The 17952-nt window shown below is 40.9% G+C and overlaps 2 protein-coding genes across 2 annotated transcripts; both read right to left on the reverse strand.

Annotated features, from left to right (window-relative positions):
* Positions 1 to 576: 576 nt before the first annotated feature.
* LOC117130548 lies at positions 577 to 16737 on the reverse strand. Its single transcript, XM_033283329.1, has 2 exons — positions 16443 to 16737; positions 577 to 4831 (listed from the first exon to the last, which is right to left on the reverse strand). The coding sequence occupies exon 2, from the start codon at positions 3769 to 3771 to the stop codon at positions 1120 to 1122; it is 2652 nt and encodes an 883-aa protein (XP_033139220.1). The 5' UTR covers positions 3772 to 4831; positions 16443 to 16737; the 3' UTR covers positions 577 to 1119.
* LOC117130549 lies at positions 13116 to 16448 on the reverse strand. Its single transcript, XM_033283330.1, has 2 exons — positions 14338 to 16448; positions 13116 to 14280 (listed from the first exon to the last, which is right to left on the reverse strand). Exons 1-2 carry the CDS (start codon positions 15416 to 15418, stop codon positions 13304 to 13306), a joined length of 2058 nt encoding a protein of 685 aa, XP_033139221.1. The 5' UTR covers positions 15419 to 16448; the 3' UTR covers positions 13116 to 13303.
* Positions 16738 to 17952: the final 1215 nt, after the last annotated feature.

The raw sequence follows: 17952 nt of genomic DNA on the forward strand, positions 1-17952 counted from the left end.
ACAAGAAGACTCCTAGTATCAAGAGATGTGAAGTTTATAGAGACTAAGGGGTACTATGAAGAAAGAAGCTGGGAAGATTTGAAGGATCTAGCTCAACAATCTGACAAGGCTGCAAGCCTTAGGATGATCTTGGACGGTCTTGGGATCAATACAACCCAGGATCCAAAAGGGCGAGAAGCACCAGTTCAAAATGAAGCTGAAGACACACCCCATGTTGATCATGAGGGGGGAAACCAGTCTGATGGAGCTCATGAGAATGAAGGGAGCGTAAATCCTGATCAACAAGGGATGCAAAATGAAGAGGAAACTGAAGAAAGAGATCATGATGAGATCCTAGGATGATGCTCTGGAACAGATGGGATAATCCTTGCAGAAACGAATCAAAAGACTCAAGCTTCTCAAGGTATGTGGATCGAATGGTGACACAAGAGGCTGCGGAAAGGCTTCTTGATACTCCTAGGCTTAGATCGGATATGACACACCTCTCTAAAGCCCTTGGGCGTTGGATATTACACACCAACAGACTGGATATTACACACCAGACACACTTCAACTCGTCCAAGACAAGAGAGAAGAGAGAAAAGGGTTTTTGATAAAAGATTGCTTAATGATAAAGGGGGGGTCACGACCAGAATATAAAGAGAGGCCCTTGTACATGCACAAGGTCTCGAAAATAGAAATAAAAATAAAGGGAACAGGCTCCCTTGGAAACTAAACAAAGACCAAGTTTTCGAAATTAAAAACATAGCATAAAAACTTAGATAAAATTATATAACATAAGGTCTTCATGTGGACAGACCAAGATCAATCATCTAGGAGGTAAGAGAAGTAACTTGTGGCCTCATTAAAAACCTTGATTGGAAAACCCAGTGGGACAAAACCAATCAAGGGAAAAAGAGTACACACAAGCTACTTGCCTAGATGATGATCAGCTTGAGTGTAGAGTAGCTTGAATGTAGATCAAGTTGTCTCTGATGATAGAAGCTTTATTTCGGCTCAAACATTCTTCAAGTGTAGGTTCTTCCACAGCTACAAGTTCTCCATGATCAGGTTCATGATTCCATTCCTTGGTGCTTTCCATGATCACATCATCCCCTCCCACTTCAAAAAGATTTGTCCTCAAATCTGTGTTACTGGTTCTATTAGGTAGAAGGGACTGATCCATTTGGCTTTCCTCACTCCTGAGGCATTACTTAAACCTGATACTTTGAAACAAGACAAGTTAACACAAGCAAAATCATCATAGAGTAAGATTCTTATCCCAAAGTTATATTTTCTCGGTTTTGGCTTGTATGTTGCATCTGGAGGTGCTTCTTTGATGAGGATGAAGCAAGTGACGTCCTGATGTCTCTCCTGGCTTAGATCAGGCGGCTTGAAACGTTTGTCTTCCTCACGCTTGTTCTTTGTCTTTGCATGCTTCAAAGCTTCCATATAATCTGCACATGACTCTTTTGACAAAAACAAGTGCATCATATCTGTGTAATCAATAAAGGAACTCTTGAAAACATGATTGGTTACCTTAGCATGCTCACCTGGTCGCCATATATAGGATTGAGATGTTCTATACTCAGAAAAATTCAAACAAAGCAAACACAGAATCACCCGTCTTGTAGAACCCATAACTCTTTCATTTGAGAAGCTTTGGACATGATTCCAGTTCGACGTGAGACCCTGATGAGTGTAGTTTCCATTGCAGTTGAGTTTGTTGCTTAATTCCTTCTGGTTGCTGAGATATGATCCTCGGACTGCTCCTATGTCAAAGTTGGCGGCTAGACAGCTTCCAAGATTTGATTGTTGCATCTCCAGCTTAGCCAAGGACTCATCAGTATAGCCCCTCTTTTTACCTGTACACTTCTCAGCTCTTTTTGGACAAGTCAAGTGTGTTATCATGTCAAAGAAAGTGTTGTAGACCAGAATGTCTCCAAAGCACAAAACAGCATGATTCCTCCATCTATGATGCATATCAAAGAAAATACTGCAGACCCAGATATCATTAAGGTTCAAGTTCACACATTCAGAATTAGTGATATCTAGTTTCAATTGTGCAGCAGGTTTATCAAAGAAAGTGTTATACACTAGAATATCATCAAAGAACCAACCTACATGTTTAGAATCATTTTCAGCACACAAACAATCAAGCTCAAACTTAGTGAACTTTGCAGATTTCACAAATTTAAATCTAAAATCAGATTGATGCAATTTCGGTTCCTGCAACTTCTTAGGTTCATTCAATACATAAGCAGAAACACAAGAATTATCAAGGATCAGTTTATGCACATGGAAGTTCGTAACAAAACTCCTTTCTTCAGTTCTAGCAAATGAATCACAAGGTTTCAAACAGAAATCAGATTGTTTCAATTCAAGCTCTAAAACCTTTTCAAAATGATCAAAACTTTTGACATGTTTCAGAAAATGATCAAAACTCAGAATATGACCACAAATGTTATTATTTTGATTTTGAAAACGTTTTTGATCAAAGATGATTTCTGGTTTAATTTCTTTAAAAGATTTAAACATGTTATCAAAAACAGATTTTGAAACACAAAAATCTTTTACTTTATCAAGACCAAAACGTTTTATGTCTTCAGTACTCACTTTAACAAACATTCTAGGCACAGAAGCAACCATATTAAACTCCTTACAGTGCTCTTGCAGATCATAAGACAAAGATTCATGAGCTGATTTTGTCTGCAAGTTTTTCTGTTGTTCTTCTTGTGTTGTACTCTCTGGTTCTTTTTCTGCTGAGTCTTCTTTTGCAACCTGTGACACTGAAACAATTCTACTCGGTTGCACCGGTCCAAGACAAGTTAGTTCATTAAAGGAATTATCAAAATTAGATTCAGAGTGAGGTAAGAACAGAGAAAACTCTTGTTCTTTCTCAAACTTTCCTTTTCCCATAGATGTTTTGGTTTGAGCTTCTTGAATTGGGGCAGCTGAGTCTGGTTCTGCATCATTGAGTTCTGAGACAGTAGCAACTGGTTCTTGATTCTTTGGGAGCTTCTTCTGCTTGTCTAAGTGCTTGCTGGTCTTAAGAATCTCCTTAACAAGGCTGCTGATTTCTTTCTCATAATCAGCCATCTTGGTTTCTGATTTTTCACTTTTGAAGTCTGTTGCGGATATGACTTTCTTCTTTGGAGATTTCAGAGAAGTGTGGCCTTTGGATGCATACTTCTTCCCTAGTAGCAACTTCAGATCTTCCCAAGTGGTGATAGCTGGTTCCTTGTAGTACCTGCGATCATCTTCTTCTTGCAACAACCACTTAAAAACGTTTCCTTTGAGCTGAGACATCACATAAGCCAATGCTTCTCTCTTCAGGATTTTGTTGTAGCAAAGCCACTTCTCCATTGTTCTTTCCCACTTTAAATAATCACCTTCCCCTGTAAAAACATAAAGTTGAGGCTTAGTGACAATTTGATTGTAAGAAGAATGAATATTTGATTTAGGAGTGCGAGAAGCTTGATGTGGTCTGCTCGAAGTGTGGGCTGGCTGTTTGTAAGACTGTTGGCCACGTCCTGCTTCCTCTTCCTTATACCACTTATGCTTGCTTGATTCGTTTGGAACAGAATCTGGTGGTCTAGGCTCAAGCTTTTGTTTGTCCATTCTGTTTTTATTTTGCTGCCTAAGATCATCAGTTTGCTGCAGAAACTTTTGTCTAAGCTCCTTTCGAAATTCACCCATGTTGGTATCCAACATCTGCTGCATTTGAGCATTCATAGATTTAAGTAACAGCCTTTCTTCCTTAGTGATTTTTCCTTTCTGATCTCCTGCCATTGTACCTGAGACAGAAAACAACACACAGCAGTAACAAGTTCTACAGAGAAAACAAAAATCAATTTGCAAAACCAGAAACAGATTCAAACTGAAGCTTAAAACCTTAGACAATTCTCAGAACAAATTAGAAACTCAACCAATGATTTAAAACAGATCAAAACTAATCTGAACAGAACTGATAAATCACAAACCTAACAGATCAGATTGATTTCGAAACAGAACAGAGAGATTTTGATTTCAGGTTCACTTTCAAGTCTAGTACATCAAGTTTAATCAAAACAGAGTAGATCAAGACAGAAACAAATTCGAAATTTCAGAAACAGAAACAGATTGATCAAGTAAATCAGAAAACTTTCTCAGCAAGGTATATGAAGAGTTTTTAACACACAAACGAAATCAGATAAACTTAATCTATCAAATTTCGACAGCCACAACACAGATCTATCAGTTTCTAGCATGAATATGAAGAGACAAATCGAAAATCATAGAGAAAGATGAACACTTCCCTTCCAGAGTTGCTCTGATACCACTTGATGAGATCCTAGGATGATGCTCTGGAACAGATGGGATAATCCTTGCAGAAACGAATCAAAAGACTCAAGCTTCTCAAGGTATGTGGATCGAATGGTGACACAAGAGGCTGCGGAAAGGCTTCTTGATACTCCTAGGCTTAGATCGGATATGACACACCTCTCTAAAGCCCTTGGGCGTTGGATATTACACACCAACAGACTGGATATTACACACCAGACACACTTCAACTCGTCCAAGACAAGAGAGAAGAGAGAAAAGGGTTTTTGATAAAAGATTGCTTAATGATAAAGGGGGGGTCACGACCAGAATATAAAGAGAGGCCCTTGTACATGCACAAGGTCTCGAAAATAGAAATAAAAATAAAGGGAACAGGCTCCCTTGGAAACTAAACAAAGACCAAGTTTTCGAAATTAAAAACATAGCATAAAAACTTAGATAAAATTATATAACATAAGGTCTTCATGTGGACAGACCAAGATCAATCATCTAGGAGGTAAGAGAAGTAACTTGTGGCCTCATTAAAAACCTTGATTGGAAAACCCAGTGGGACAAAACCAATCAAGGGAAAAAGAGTACACACAAGCTACTTGCCTAGATGATGATCAGCTTGAGTGTAGAGTAGCTTGAATGTAGATCAAGTTGTCTCTGATGATAGAAGCTTTATTTCGGCTCAAACATTCTTCAAGTGTAGGTTCTTCCACAGCTACAAGTTCTCCATGATCAGGTTCATGATTCCATTCCTTGGTGCTTTCCATGATCACATCAGATCAGTTTGAGGTACAATCTGAAAGAGGAGAAGAAGTTCTGAATGAAGCGGCAACTAGGGAACCAGGAGTGGAGAGTGATCCACTTATGGAGACAGTGCCGTTAAGAAGGAGCACAAGAGTGAGGAAGGATCCATCTAACTGGACCAATACCAGAGTCTACTACAATGCTCAAGCTGTGGCACATCCTAGTCAAGCTGTGTGTTCATTTGCTCAATTTCCAGATGAACATCACGCATTTATGATCAGTTTGGATACAAGCTACATACCAAGGACATATGAGGAGGCAATGAAAGACAAAGAATGGAGAGATTCAGTTGCGGATGAGGCTGATGCTATGATCAAGAATGAAACCTGGTATGAGAGTGAGCTGCCTAAAGGGAAGAAGGCTGTTTCTTGTAAATGGATATTTACAATCAAGTATCTACCTGATGGAAGGATTGATAGGAAGAAGACAAGGCTGGTGGCTAGAGGGTTTACTCAAACATATGGAGAGGATTACATTGATACCTTCGCACCAGTGGCTAAACTTCATACAATCAGAATCATACTATCCATTGCAACAAACCTTGGATGGGGCTTATGGCAGATGGATGTGAAGAATGCATTTCTCCAAGGAGAACTTGAAGATGAAGTATACATGCATCCTCCTCCGGGACTAGAAAGCATGGTGAAGCCTGGAAATGTGTTGAGACTTAAGAAAGCCATTTATGGACTGAAGCAATCTCCTAGAGCATGGTATCATAAGCTAAGCACAACCTTAAATGGAAGAGGCTTTCGGAAATCAGAATTGGATCACACGCTGTTCACTCTAGTCACGCAATCAGGTATCATCTGTCTATTGGTCTATGTGGATGACATTATCATTACTGGAAGTGATAAGGTTGGAATCCAAGAGACCAAAGACTACCTTAAATCTGTGTTTGAAATCAAGGATTTAGGGGAAATGAAATACTTTCTTGGAATTGAGATTTGTAGATCCAAGGAAGGTTTATTCATGTCCCAAAGGAAGTATACACTTGATCTTTTGAAAGATGCAGGTAAACTTGGAGGACAAACTGCTAAGATGCCAATGGAGGATGGGTACAAAGTACCAAGAGAGGGGGAGCTTGAAGACAGCAAGCTGTTCCATGACCCTAAGCTCTATAGGAAGCTAGTGGGTAAGCTAATCTACTTAACTATCACACGACCTGATATCTGCTTTGCTGTGAATCAGGTTAGCCAACATATGCAAGCTCCAAAGGATCACCATTGGAGAATGGTGGACAGAGTGCTTAGCTATCTCAACGGATCACCAGGCCAAGGAGTTTGGATGGGATGCAATGGGAGTACAGAAGTAGTAGGCTATTGTGATGCAGATTGGGCTGGAGATAGAGCAGACAGAAGATCTACAACCGGTTACTACACCTTCATTGGAGGGAACCTTGTGACTTGGAAGAGCAAGAAGCAGAAAGTAGTCTCCAGCTCTATCAGAGGTAAGATCCTTCAAGTCTTCTTGAATCTGTTCCTCATAATATCCTTTCTCTTCAACAAACTTCACTTCTCTAGATACTAACACTCTCCTTGTGTTAGGATCATAGCACTTGTATCCTTTCTGACTTGATGAGTATCCAATGAACATTGCCTTTGAACTCTTAGCATCTAGCTTGTTTCTTATCTCTCCAGGCACCATCACAAAACACAAACATCCAAAGACCTTCATATGCTCGAGAGAAGGCTTGTACTGATTCAGTACCTCAAATGGTGATTGTCCTTGGAGGATCAGAGTTGGTGTCCTGTTGATGAGATAACATGCCGTAGCAACAGCATCACTCCAAAACTTCTTAGGCACATTGGATTGAAACATCATGGACCTGGCAACTTCCATCAAATGCCTGTTCTTCCTCTCAGCCACACCATTCTGTTGTGGTGTATAGGGATAGCTTGTCTGATGAAGAATTCCATGCTGAGCTAAGTGTAGCTTGAATGCTTGTCCCGTGTACTCTCCTCCATTATCTGACCTGAAAATCTTTATCTTGGCATTGTAATGGTTAGTCACATAGGATTGAAAATTTTTAAATGCATCAAGTACCCTATCTTTGGTTGGAATTAAGGTTAACTATCACTTTTAGTGATGTTTAGAGTGATCTGAGTATTTAGGAAAGATTAGAAGAGATTTAGAGAAGATTAAAGTATGAAATGAGATTAAGAGTCTAAAGAACTAAAGAGAGACTAAGAGAGACTCATAACTTGCTTAATCTTATTAATGAGAGAGTTTACACTTATATAGGAAGCTTAAGACACTAGGGTTTCGATTACATAAAGTAGAAAGCATGTGAGGTCAATAACCAGCTAAGAGCTCATTTGAATCCTTCCAATGAGAGTCTCCACATGTGTAAAGCATCTTTGAATATGCCTTTACCTTTCCAGCCTATGACAGGCTGTCAGACGCGCCTCCCTTATCCTTCTAATGTTCAGCTCAACTTCAGGTTCACGGTAAGTAAGGTAAGGTAACTCCAGCCTATTTACATTTCACCTTGGCCGAGTTACTTCTTGCGGATGGTCGTTGGTACGGCCTGCGTCCGTACTGCTCTCCCTATCCGTACTGTCTGTCCGTACATGCTCCTTCTCTTACTTGCTTATTAACTCCTCAACACTTCTACACCCTCTTGGACTTCTTCTTCATATTATAGTGCACTCTTCTCAACACTCCCCCTCAAGCTTAGCTTTGTGAAAGCCTAAGCTTGGACAGCCATGAGATCTTCCTCATTAAAAACCTCACTAAGGAAAACCCATTGGGATAAAACCTTAATGAGGGAAAAAGAGTAAAGATCTCACAGCTAAGGGGATCAGCTCCTTCTCTTCCCAAGATCTATGAGTCCCAATCTAATGTGAATGGACTCCATAGTCTTTTGTCTTGCCGCCTTGGTGAACACATCAGCCAACTGATCTTCACTTCTCGTATAGCAAGGTAAGATCACTCCAAGCACAATCATCTGTCTCACCTTGTGGCAATCAACCTCAATGTGCTTGGTTCTCTCATGGAACACCGAGTTGGATGCAATGTGAATGGCAGCTTGGTTGTCACAATGCATTGTCATTGGAGTGGCTTGATCAATCTCCAAGTGCTTCAAGATGCCTTTGATCCACACCAACTCGTTTGTCAGCTTCAGCATGGCTCTATACTCAGCTTCAGCACTTGAACATGACACCACCTTCTGCTTCTTGCTCTTCCAAGTCACCAAGTTGCCTCCAATGAAAGTGCAATAGCCGGTAGTTGATCTCCTATCAGCTCTATCTCCTGCCCAATCAGCATCACAATAGCCCACCACTTCTGAGCTTCCATTGCATCCCATCCAAACCCCTTGATCCGGCGAGCCATTTAGATACATCAGCAGTCTCTCCACCATACGCCAATGATGTTCCTTGGGAAGCTGCATGTGTTGACTCACCTGATTCACAGCAAAGCATATATCAGGTCTTGTGATGGTAAGATAAATCAATTTGCCAACAAGTTTTCTATAGAGTTTAGGATCATGAAATGGCTTGCTGTCTTCAATCTCCCCCTCTCTTGGTACTTTGTAGCCATCCTCCATTGGCATCCTTGCTGTCTTGCCTCCATAAGCACCTGCATCTTTCAAAAGATCAAGTGTATACTTTCTTTGGGACATGAACAAACCTTCCTTGGATCTACAAATCTCAATTCCAAGGAAGTATTTCATTTCTCCCAAGTCTTTGATTTCAAACATAGTCTTTAGAAACTCCTTGGTTGCTTTGATACCTTCCTTATCACTTCCTGTGATAATGATATCATCCACATACACAAGGAGAGCAACCATACCTGAGGGTGTCGTGAGTGTAAAGAGAGTGTGATCCAACTCTGACTTCTTGAAGCCTCGGCCGTTTAAAGTTGTGCTCAACTTGTTATACCAAGCTCTTGGTGATTGCTTCAACCCATAAATAGCTTTCTTTAGCCTCAGTACATTCCCTCTCTTCACTAGATGTTCCAGGCCTGATGGAGGATACATATAGACTTCATCCTCAAGTTCTCCTTGTAGAAATGCATTCTTTACATCCATTTGCCACAATCCCCATCCAAGGTTCACAGCCAAGCTTAAAACAATCCTAATGGTGTGTAGCTTGGCCACTGGTGCAAATGTTTCAATGTAATCCTCTCCATATGTCTGAGTGAACCCTCTTGCTACTAGTCTAGTTTTCTTCCTCTCAATCGACCCATCAGCCTTGTACTTGATTGTAAAGATCCATCTACTAGACACAGCTTTCTTCCCTTTTGGTAGTTCACTCTCATACCATGTATCATTCTTTATCATAGCTCCTGCCTCAGCTCCTACTGATTCCTTCCATTCCTTATCCTCCATTGCCTCTTCATAGCTTCTTGGAATGTGATTCTCATCCAAGTTTACCATGAATGCGCAATGTGCTTCTGGATATTGAGCAAAAGAACACACGGCCTGAGTAGGATGCTTCACAGCTTGGGCATTGTAGTACACTCTTGTGTTTACCCAACTGGAAGGATCCTTTCTCAGCCTTGTACTTCTTCTCAATACTGGCCCTTCTTGCGCCATCTCTTGTTCTTCTTCTTGTGGCAGCACACTTGTTTCAGATCTTTCTTCTCCTAGCTGACTTGCTTCAGCTCCTTCTTCCCTTAGCTGACTCTCTTCAGCTCCTTCTTCTTGATCATTTGATTCCACAGCTTGATCATGAGAGCCAGAACTCTCTTCTCTACTTGTTTCTTCACGGTTTGGAGTTCTTGTTTCATTCCCCCCCTCATGCTCAAGGTTGGAAGTCTGATGATCCGGGACTGGGGTAGTGCTTCTCCCTCCTTGATGTCCTTGATTCATGTTGATTCCAAGGCCTTCTAGGATAATCCTCAAGGTCTCAGCTCTATCAGAGGTAAGATCCTTCAAGTCTTCTTGAATCTGTTCCTCATAATATCCTTTCTCTTCAACAAACTTCACTTCTCTAGATACTAACACTCTCCTTGTGTTAGGATCATAGCACTTGTATCCTTTCTGACTTGATGAGTATCCAATGAACATTGCCTTTGAACTCTTAGCTTCTAGCTTGTTTCTTATCTCTCCAGGCACCATCACAAAACACAAACACCCAAAGACCTTCATATGCTCGAGAGAAGGCTTGTACTGATTCAGTACCTCAAATGGTGATTGTCCTTGAAGGATCAGAGTTGGTGTCCTGTTGATGAGATAACATGCCGTAGCAACAGCATCACTCCAAAACTTCTTAGGCACATTGGATTGAAACATCATGGACCTGGCTACTTCCATCAAATGCCTGTTCTTCCTCTCAGCCACACCATTCTGTTGTGGTGTATAGGGACAGCTTGTCTGATGAAGAATTCCATGCTGAGCTAGGTGTAGCTTGAATGCTTGTCCCGTGTACTCTCCTCCATTATCTGACCTGAAAATCTTTATCTTGGCATTGTAATGGTTAGTCACATAGGATTGAAAATTTTTAAATGCATCAAGTACCCTATCTTTGGTTGGAATTAAGGTTAACCAGGTGTATTTGGATTTTTCATCAATGAAAGTTACATAATACTTATGGTTTTCTCTAGAGAGGCAAGGTGCAGTCCAAACATCAGAATGAATAAGATCAAAACACTTTTCATAAACAGTAGTAGACTTGGTAAAGACAGTTCTACAATGCTTGCCTAAAATGCAAGCTTCACAATCATTATTCTCAAAGGAAACACCTGGCAACATCAGTTTTAAAGCCTTATTATGAGGGTGTCCTAATCTAGCATGCCACAATGCATTTTTACTTAAACCAGAACTAGAAACAGAAGTAAATGAGCAGCTATATCTAGAAACAGGAGTGAGATCTTCAAGTAAATATAGCTCTCCTTTAGTCACTCCCTTTCTATTGAGATGAAGACCAAGGAGAGACAGTAACTTTAGAGTTTTACTGTGGTAACTTTATTTTAACCACAGTAACTACTTGGGAAGTTATCTGATGAGATGAGAAGGTAACTTAGTGAAGAGAAGAAGGTAAACTCGACCAAAGAGGATAAGGAAGGATAAGGGAGCACTTTGACAGCCTGTATGATGCTGGAAAGGAGAGAATGCTTTTTCACTAGTGCAAGCATGTGAGAAAGCACAGCCAAGTGATTCAAAAGGAGTTCCAGCCTGTCCTTTGACTACACATGCTTATACATTTCGAAATTCCTTGTTGCTCTCTCTTTATATACTTGTAAACCCTCATCAGTTATTAATTAATGGAGTTTTGAGTCTCTCTCTCTTTATTCTCTCTCTAATCTCTTAATCTCTTTAATCTTCTCATCTGATTATCCCTGATTAGTTGAATCATGCTCTAATACACAAAAGTGTATATGGTATCAGAGCCAGGTTGCGCAAAGTGGGAGAGTGTGATTCCTTTTTCTTAAAAATCTTGAGTGTTCTTGAGTGTTCTTGGTGTTCTTAACTTCTGGGTTTCATTATCTTGGTGGCGTGAGAGGTTCTGGTGAATCCAAATCATCTCAACATGGATATGGAGCACAGACCTGAGTCAACTGTGAAGACTGAAGAGGAGAGGCATGGCGAGTGGTCAAGGTGGGCCAAAAGAGCTTTGGAAAGCTGTGGGTTATGGAGTAGTCATGGAAAGGGGAAACCTTTCATGGAAATGGCTACTGAAGAAGGTCAGACAAGAGGTCTGAAGCTGGGAAATGAAGTTGTTCAAGGAAACACTACAAAGAGTGAGATTGAAGCAACTTTAGGCAAGTCCAAGCTTGTAAGAGCCGTTGAGGACAGAGGGGTGATCCGCGGCTTGAGACAAGGAAAGGATGAGTGTTATCAGCTTGTGGGAAGGCTGAGAGAAGTATGGTCAGAGTTAGATGTGGTGAAGGCACACACATCAAATCCGAGATGTTGTCAAGAAAGGAGGAAGCAAGATGTGATCTTCAGCTTTCTTATGGAAGAGGTATGTGAGCTTGTTAAATATACTTGTGATGTGTGGGAAATGAACAGGAAGCCAGAAAGATGGAAGGGAGGTATAAGCTGTAAGAAGGGAAGGTTGAGAAAACTTTCTAAGGAGTGGTTAATGAAGAGAAGGGCATGGAGAAAGGATAGCAAGTCTGAACACTTAAGTGACAGGATGAGTGTGATCTTGAAGAGAATCAAGGATGTACTTCAGCAGATGGTTATAGGAGAGTGTTCATACTCAGCTTACATGGGAGAAACAGTAGGAGACAGTGCGGGTATGAGAGGAATGGATACCAAGAGGACAGATGAGTGTGTGACAAAGAAGGAATGGGATGAGTTGGTTAAGCATGTGTATGCTTTGGCTACGACCCGGAGTCTGGGTGCTCCTGCCAAAGCATCCACATCTAAACCCATCATCATTGACTCTGGAGCAACACACCACATGATCAGTGACAAGAGACTAATCAGTGAGGTTAAAGCAGCAACAGGGAGTGTCATGATAGCCAATGGTACCAGGATCCCAATAGAAGGAGTGGGAAACCTCAAGCTGTTTGAGAAGAACTCCACTGCCTTCTACCTACCTCAGTTTACATCCAATCTAATCTCAGTTAAGAAGGCTACAGTTGATCTGGATTGTCAAGTAGTTTTCAGACCAAATGAAGTTGAGTTCCAGGATTTGAAGACTGGAAGGGTTATTGTGATGAGATCCTAGGATGATGCTCTGGAACAGATGGGATAATCCTTGCAGAAACGAATCAAAAGACTCAAGCTTCTCAAGGTATGTGAATCGAATGGTGACACAAGAGGCTGCGGAAAGGCTTCTTGATACTCCTAGGCTTAGATCGGATATGACACACCTCTCTAAAGCCCTTGGGCGTTGGATATTACACACCAACAGACTGGATATTACACACCAGACACACTTCAACTCGTCCAAGACAAGAGAGAAGAGAGAAAAGGGTTTTTGATAAAAGATTGCTTAATGATAAAGGGGGGTCACGACCAGAATATAAAGAGAGGCCCTTGTACATGCACAAGGTCTCGAAAATAGAAATAAAATAAAGGGAACAGGCTCCCTTGGAAACTAAACAAAGACCAAGTTTTCGATATTATTCAAAACATAAAACATATGATAAAAATAACATAAGATAGATAATGTGGTTGGTCCGGGATCATCATCTAGGAGATGTGAAAGTAAACTTGTGGCCTCGTTAAAAACCTTCCTTTGGAAAACCCAGTGGGACAAAACCAAAGGTTAGGAAAAGAGCACACACAAGCTACTTGCCTAGATGATGATCAGCTTGAAGGTGGAGTAGCTTGATTTGTGGTGAGTGTGTCTGGGTTGATCAAGCTGCAACCAAGACAATCTTCTTGCTTCCTTGACATCTTGAGTATTCCTCCATCAGCTTCATTGAGTTTCTTTGATCTGGAACAAGTGTTGGGACCTTCAGGAATGGCTAGGGCATCTTCATCTACAAGCTGGTCCATGATCACATCATCCCCTCCCTCTTCAAAAGGATTTGACCTCAAATCTGTTTTATGTTGGGCTCTCCATACTCCTGATGCATTCCTCAAACCTGATTCACAAACAATTAAATAAAGCAAGTTAGTATATGAAGATTTATCAAAGAGTAAGAGTCTTATCCCAAAGAGGTTTTTGCTCGGTTTTGGATGGTAGGCTGCATCTGGGGGTGCTTTTTTGATGAGGACGAAGCTAGGGACGCCTTTGTGCTTATCCTGGTCCAGATCAGGTGGTTTGAATCTCTTGTCTTCCTCACGCTTGTAGTTTCTTCTTGTATGCTTCAAGGTTTCATCATAATCTGCACATGGCTCTTTTGACAAAGACAAGTGCATCATATCTGTGTAAACAATACAAAAATAATTCTTGAAGACATGATCAATTACCTTAGGATGCTCACCTGGTCGCCATAGATAGGATTGAGATGTTTTGAACTCAGAAAAATTCAAACAAAGCACACAGAGGATCATCCGACTTGTAGAACCCATAACTCTTTCATCGGAGAAGCTTTGGACATGATTCCAATTCGACGTGAGACCCTGATGAGTTAAGTTTCCATGGCAGTCGATTTTGCTGATTAATTCCTTGTGGTGATTGAGATATGATCCTCGGACTGCTCCTATGCCAAGACTGGCTGCTAGACAGCTTCCAAGGTTTGCTTGTTGTGTCTCCAACTTAGCCAATGACTCATCATTGATACTCTGATAACTATAGGCCCTCTTTTCGAAAAGTGTAGAGCTCAACACAGTTTGACCTGTTCGAACAGCAAGCAAATCAGGTTTCATATTTTTCTTTGAGTTTAGATAGATACCTCGGGTTGGTTGCTTTGGAGTTTGTTGTAAGCTATGTTGATCTGGTGGTTTCTCCTTGATTTGAGAAGAAAACGTGAGTTCTTCTCCTGAACCAGTAATCACTTCACCATTTTCTCCAGTGAATCCTTGATAGTGCTCTTGCAGGTCATAAGACAAGGATTCATGAGCTGTTTCAGACTGCAAGTTTTTCTGCTGTTCTAACTCTTCTCCTTGTGTTGATTGCTCTGGTTCTTTCTCTGATGAGTCTTTTTCTGCAAGCTGTGTCAAAGATAAAACACTACTCGGTTGCACCGGTTCTAGACATGTTAGTTCATCACAAGCTTGTGTATTTTCAAGCAAGAAATCAGAATGAAAGGAGTGATGAGAACACTCATAATTTCTCAGCAGATTTGTTTCTTCATGGTCTTTCAAGCAGTGTGAAGAATCTGAGACTTCTTTCTCCTCATAAGTGTTGTTCCCACGTTCATCCTCAAGCTCTTGGGTTTCTTGGCTAAGGAATAGAAAAGGTTCTTGATTATGTGCTTCAATGAATGGACGTGTTGTGTTGGTTGGCTTCAGTGGTTTCCCCACGTCCATGCTCAACTGAGACAGCTCCTTGATGTCCTCCTTACTGGTCCGGCTTGTTTTTTTGCTAGATAAACTAATGACACTGGTTGGACTTGATCTCAGGTTGCCTTGTTGTTTCTGAACTGAGTTTGCAGAGCATGTCTTTATCTCAGACTGTTTTCGAATTACTTCCTTGTGGTACTGTCTTGGAATAAACTCTCTGCGCATCAAAGTCCTCAGTTTATGCCATGTTTCCACAGATTCTTTTCCTCTAAGTCTTCTGATCCTTATCAAGTGATTCCACCAGCTTGAAGCATAACTACAAAACTCAGCAGTAGCCATCTGAACCTTCTTTCTTTCAGCATAGTGTTGACAACTGAAAAACAGTTCTATCTTCTCTTCCCACTTCACATATGCAGCAGGGTCAGGATCTCCAAAGAAAAGAGGGATTTTCAGCTTTTGATCAGCAAAGTTGTTTCTGATATTGCCCTTGATATAATCCTTAGAGAATTCTCCTTTCTGATCTCCTGCCATGGTACCTGAGACAAGAGAAAAAAACTCAGCCAGTAAGCAGTTCACAACAATTCAATTTGCAAACCAGAAACATATTCAAATCGAAACTTAAAACCTTAAACAATTCTGATTAATTTTTATCCCAGCCTGATTATTCTTACTCTTAACAGACCAAAACAAAAATAATAAACCCAAACACAAGCAGATTCGAAATCAGATTCAACAAGAACAGAAACAGATTTCAAACTGAAATTAAAATCTAAACTTCTCAGATCAATTTCGAAATTTAAACAAAACAGATCAGAATCAACAGATGATGATATGATATTTAACAATCACTGATCTATGATGTAAAGAACAGATCGAAATAGATTGATATCACTCAAACAGAAACAGATCACACAGATTTTACACAAGTAAACATAGATCTGATTTCTCTGCAAGAATATGAAAAGTCTAAACACAAAAACGAAATCAGAGAAATAGACAAACACTTCCCTTCCAGAGATGCTCTGATACCACTTGATGAGATCCTAGGATGATGCTCTGGAACAGATGGGATAATCCTTGCAGAAACGAATCAAAAGACTCAAGCTTCTCAAGGTATGTGAATCGAATGGTGACACAAGAGGCTGCGGAAAGGCTTCTTGATACTCCTAGGCTTAGATCGGATATGACACACCTCTCTAAAGCCCTTGGGCGTTGGATATTACACACCAACAGACTGGATATTACACACCAGACACACTTCAACTCGTCCAAGACAAGAGAGAAGAGAGAAAAGGGTTTTTGATAAAAGATTGCTTAATGATAAAGGGGGGTCACGACCAGAATATAAAGAGAGGCCCTTGTACATGCACAAGGTCTCGAAAATAGAAATAAAAATAAAGGGAACAGGCTCCCTTGGAAACTAAACAAAGACCAAGTTTTCGATATTATTCAAAACATAAAACATATGATAAAAATAACATAAGATAGATAATGTGGTTGGTCCGGGATCATCATCTAGGAGATGTGAAAGTAAACTTGTGGCCTCGTTAAAAACCTTCCTTTGGAAAACCCAGTGGGACAAAACCAAAGGTTAGGAAAAGAGCACACACAAGCTACTTGCCTAGATGATGATCAGCTTGAAGGTGGAGTAGCTTGATTTGTGGTGAGTGTGTCTGGGTTGATCAAGCTGCAACCAAGACAATCTTCTTGCTTCCTTGACATCTTGAGTATTCCTCCATCAGCTTCATTGAGTTTCTTTGATCTGGAACAAGTGTTGGGACCTTCAGGAATGGCTAGGGCATCTTCATCTACAAGCTGGTCCATGATCACATCATATTGGCAGAGGAGACAGCAAGCATCAGCTCTATCATCTCCAAACAACTGAGGCGCCTAGTCCTGTGGAGTCTGTGTGTTTAAGCAGCACAACGGATAGGTGTGATAATCTCACATGGCATGCAAGGCTGGGACATCCTCATGCCAAGGCAATTGAACTGATTCTACCAAGTATGGCGTTCAATCACTTGGAGTGTGAAGCTTGTATACTTGGAAAGCACTGTAGGACTGTCTTCCCAACATCAGAAACCAGATATGAGAATTGCTTTGATCTGGTGCATTCAGACGTGTGGACAGCTCCCTGTATGTCTAGAGACAGCCATAAGTACTTTGTGACTTTCATTGATGAGAAGTCAAAGTACACATGGATCACCATGATTCCCTCCAAAGACAGAGTCCTAGAAGCCTTCATGAACTTCCAAGCATATGTTACTAATCAGTACAATGCCACTGTGAAGATTCTGAGGTCTGATAATGGAGGAGAATACACTAGCAATGCTTTCAAGAGTCATCTTGCAAAGCATGGGATTGTGCAACAAACTAGCTGTCCTTACACACCACAACAAAATGGGGTGGCTGAGAGGAAGAACAGACATTTGATGGAGGTTGCGAGATCAATAATGTTCCACATGAATGTCCCTAAGAGGTTTTGGAGTGATGCTGTTCAGACTGCTTGCTATCTCATCAATAGAGTGCCAACCCGTGTCTTGAAGAAACTGTCTCCCTTTGAAGTACTGAACAAGACCAAGCCACACATTGATCATTTGAGAGTCTTTGGGTGCTTATGTTATGTGATGATTCCCGGAGAAAGAAGGAACAAGCTAGAAGCAAAGAGTACTAAAGCTATGTTCATTGGGTACTCAATCACTCAGAAAGGCTACAAATGTTATGATCCAATAACTAGGAGGGTTATGGTATCTAGAGAAGTGAAGTTTGTTGAGTCTAAAGGGTATTATGAGGAGAAGAAATGGGAAGACCTAGAGGATCTGTCCAGAGCTCCATCAGAGAAGGCAACAACATTGAGAGTGTTGTTGGAGAGGCTAGGGATAGGATTATCCCAAGATCAGGAACCAGGAAGAACAGGACCTTCTAATCAAGCTGGAGAAGCTGGAGGAACAACCCCTCTTGATCATGAGAGGGGGAATGGATCTGAATCAGGGGAGCAGGAGCATAACCAAGAGGATTCAGGTCAGCATGATCAGGAGGAGACACAGGAAGTAGAGAGTGAAGCT

This window comes from Brassica rapa, unplaced genomic scaffold, assembly GCF_000309985.2.
Source record: "Brassica rapa cultivar Chiifu-401-42 unplaced genomic scaffold, CAAS_Brap_v3.01 Scaffold0544, whole genome shotgun sequence".
Taxonomy (NCBI): Eukaryota; Viridiplantae; Streptophyta; class Magnoliopsida; order Brassicales; family Brassicaceae; genus Brassica; species Brassica rapa.

Coding starts and splice junctions, on each gene's coding strand:
- LOC117130548 (XM_033283329.1), bottom strand. CDS start 3,771: ATGGCAGGAGATCAGAAAGGAAAAATCACTAAGGAAGAAAGGCTGTTA.
- LOC117130549 (XM_033283330.1), bottom strand. CDS start 15,418: ATGGCAGGAGATCAGAAAGGAGAATTCTCTAAGGATTATATCAAGGGC. Junction 14,281..14,337: donor TCCAAAGCAACCAACCCGAG/GTATCTATCTAA, acceptor CTGTTCGAACAG/GTCAAACTGTGTTGAGCTCT.